Raw genomic sequence first — 3,644 nt, forward strand, 5'->3', positions numbered from 1 at the left:
TCATAGGTAAAAGAGAAAGTCGGCAATTAGGGATTTTGTATCACAAACTGGGGAAAATATAACGGGAAAATTTTATAACGAAAAAGAAGGCTTTTATATCCAATTTGGGTCAGTGTGGGAACAAGCGGAAAACAAGGAGCACTAATTTAGTGACAGTCAGTCTAACACTTCCAAAAAGGTATGATATCCCCCCAAAAAAACTTCGTTGAAAGTTGGCCAAGTTCCGCAATGACTTACTCAAAAAGTTCGGCCTACGATATTAACAAAAGAAATTAACAAAAGAAAACGAAAATTGAATAAAGAAAGAAAAAAAAATTGAAAAATCCTAACTCAGGGGCGGGATTATTGCCTAGGGCATTCTCTTCTGTACACATTAAATTAATGCGAAACTTGAAGTTCAAACTGGCCAAGTCAGGAGGAAGTGTGATTGAGTATAGAGGTTTTAGGAATTAGACAAGGTCTAACTTGGCCTCTATTTTTTAGATATCACATACTATCGTAGGCCGAACTTTTTGAGTAAGTCATTGCGGAACTTGGCCCACTTTCAACGAAGTTTTTTTGGGGGGATTTTTAACTCGGGAATGACCCGAACTTACTAAAACTTACATAATGGTATTTTTACTTTCTATTACTACAGTATAGCGAGCTATACTAGTAATGAAAGTATTGCAATCGGTCCAAATTTTCAAAATCGGGAAATGGTTGGAAATATCCGTTTTGGGGATCCCCTGATGTCAAAAAAGTGTTTTTAGCCCATGGTCTGCACGTATGTATGTATGTACGAGTATGTATGTACGTATGTGTCCGCGCCGGTATCGCGATTTAAGTATTTAGACTATTTAGAGCATCCACAACGCTCCAAACTCCGTGATGGATACGAAGGAACCCGAGCCCGGCCGAACATAATAGGCTCGGCCACCATCTCCTAACCAAGCGCCCCGCTCACTCTCTTCTCTCAAAACCAGCGACCACGTACGTATCACTCAGCTCTCTCATTTTCTGTGTTCCTTTGTGTCAATTTTACTCGTTAACATTTCTATTCTAAAATTCTAAACTTCAAACTCTTGAGCTACCGAACATTAAGTGGTCACTTCAGGCCGGCTATATCTTTTCTTTTGTGCCTTTTTGCTTTCTTTTTGTGACTTTTGCTCAAAATCGAACTTTTAGTGTTTTTTCGTCTCGAACTTTCCGTTTTCCCGTGTCGTAATCTCGTGTTCTCGAATCGTCTCGTCTCGACCCTTTGTGCAAAGAAACCTCGTGCCTCTCAAAACTGTCAATCCCGATTCGTTTTGTCTCATATCTCTTCTCTTTATGCTCAAATTCAATCCGATAAGTATTTCTCTTGTAAAAAAAAAAGCCCCCTGGTGATACCGTAAGTTTTATGTCTTTTTTTGTCTTTGTTCCCATCTCGTGTTCATGTATGTAGGTTAGGTTAGGCCATAGAAAGCACCATGTTAAAAGGAATGAAGAATATATCACCGTAACAATACAAAACTTCAGTTAGAAACTACAAACAATATCGACTTACCTATTGAGGTATCTGAACTCCAAGATGATATACCTCTAATATTGTCCCTCAGTCCTTTGCAAAGTGTCGTAAAAGGTGGGCGCCAATCACTACAGGGGGCCTACCAATTTGTCTGCGCCGAGACCCCGAGATTACCTGAAATTTTCAACCCCCAATTTTTGTGATTTATGCTCTATTGCTTGGAAAAGTCATGGCTGCAATTTTTGTGCAAAATCGTGCAAAATCCACTCGTTTCGTACTCCCTTGAAAATTGAAAAAACGTGACCAAAAAAAAAAAAATTGCGCATCTGTTGTTTTCATGTTTTTTTTATCGTTTTTCTGTTGCAAATTTTAAAGTTTTAACGTTCTGCCGGTCCAATTTGTCCAAAGTGTTAAAGTGTTTTATTTTATCCCATTTACCTCGAAAATCCGTGTTGTGTGTGACTTTTCTTTGCAATGTCGTCTGTGGAGTTGCAACATGCTCAGGCAGTGGAAACACTCAAAAGATATTATGATAGGGTAAAAAGATGCTATGGTTTGATGGAGGATAGGACTAAACAGCCTCAGTTTCTTGAAATGTGCAAAAAGGTAGATGACACCTATGAAAAATTTGAAGCTTTGATAGATAGGGTGAGTGCTTCGAATTTACAAGTAGATGAAACTAGTAGGTGTGATATTCTTCAAACATTGTCTTCCTTTGAGGGTTATTATTTTCAAATCAAAGCCAGGCAAAGTTCTCTCGAGGAGCACAAGCCTGCTCCGGCGGTCACCAATATGGCTGCTGCCTCGGCTCAAACAACCAAAGTGAAATTGACCTCATAGGATTCGGTGATGCATCAGGTGCGGCCTATGCAGCCGTTGTTTATCTCAGAGTAGTCAAACCCGACCAACAGGTTACCGTGCACATGTTGCGTGCCAGGACAAAAGTAGCTCCTCTCAAAGTACAAACTATTCCCAAACTCGAGTTGTGTGCTGCACTACTACTCGTGCAAATTGTGAAATCTCTCTCGTTTCTCCACAAGAAAGTGAAAATTAAGAACACATATTTATTTTCAGACAGTGCAACCGTCCTTGCATGGCTGAAAACTGAGCCCTATCTCCTCAAAACGTTTGTGGCAAATCGTGTGATGAAGATTCTGGAGGCATCCAATCCCACTCAGTGGCGGCATGTGTCCTCAGGGGACAACAGTGCAGACCTTGCAAGTAGAGGCTTGTTGCCATCCGAATTAGTCGGTAACAAGTTGTGGTTTGATGGACCAGCTTTTCTCTACACAGACCCTGCCACATGGCCTCAATCAGTGGGGGAGTGTGTTGAACCCGTGCCAGAAATGAAATCTCCAGAATCGCTCAATGTAAAACCTCTGCCTAATTTAATGAAAACGTTCAACTATTGACGAAGATGTAAAAAAGAGTAGGTTACGAATATGTCACGTCAGAATTGAGATATTGAAATCTAAAGAAGTTGGTGAGAGCTATGAGTGTGATATACTGAGGCTAATAAACTAGTCAATCTCCTGATCTATCCATTTGAAACATACCAACATTACCAACCTTTCTTTGCCAAAGCTTTGTGCTAGATGAAAACAAACTAAACATTGCGAGCATTGACTTTAACTGCCACTGATCGCAAAGTTCCTGAAGAGTGTTGACTTCGCTGGATCTCAATTGACCATACGAAGTCGTAAATTTCCTCGAAGCATCCGTGGAGATTATGAGAAACAATGAAATGCCTGAACAACAATAATGACACGAGAACCAGTGCGAACCATCTGATAAATCCCGAGCAGGTAAATCACTTTATCACATTCAAAACCGTCCCGGGCGAAAACAATAACGAGATGGGAGAAATTACAAAGTTATAATTATGAGATTCCAATAATACCAGAGCCTCGGCGTACACGGATCGTCTTATCAAAACGTTTAAATCTCGAAAAATATTTCATTAAGTTAGGATCCGTTTACACTACGTAACAAACTTCCACTTGTAAGATCGTGGTTATTTATTTGTTTCTGAACGTAACATTGTTGATACTGTGGCAGAACATAAACATGGTTAACGATGTTAACATTGTGACAAAATGAAATAGCCAGACACCTACATGGATACCGATCGTGAACGCACAAGTCAAACTTAAAA

General features: G+C 39.9%; 1 protein-coding gene across 1 annotated transcript in view; it reads left to right on the top strand.

The window, feature by feature from the left end:
* Window positions 1–2,901, top strand: part of LOC103524680 — a 4,214-nt gene extending 1,313 nt beyond the window's left edge. Inside the window, exons 2-3 of the mRNA XM_008489712.1 lie at window positions 2,236–2,476; window positions 2,564–2,901. Coding sequence (XP_008487934.1) covers window positions 2,236–2,476; window positions 2,564–2,901 — 579 coding nt within the window. The remainder of the gene's footprint in view (window positions 1–2,235; window positions 2,477–2,563) is intronic.
* Window positions 2,902–3,644: the final 743 nt, after the last annotated feature.

Source organism: Diaphorina citri, unplaced genomic scaffold (genome assembly GCF_000475195.1).
Source record: "Diaphorina citri unplaced genomic scaffold, Diaci psyllid genome assembly version 1.1 scaffold113, whole genome shotgun sequence".
NCBI lineage: Eukaryota > Metazoa > Arthropoda > Insecta > Hemiptera > Psyllidae > Diaphorina > Diaphorina citri.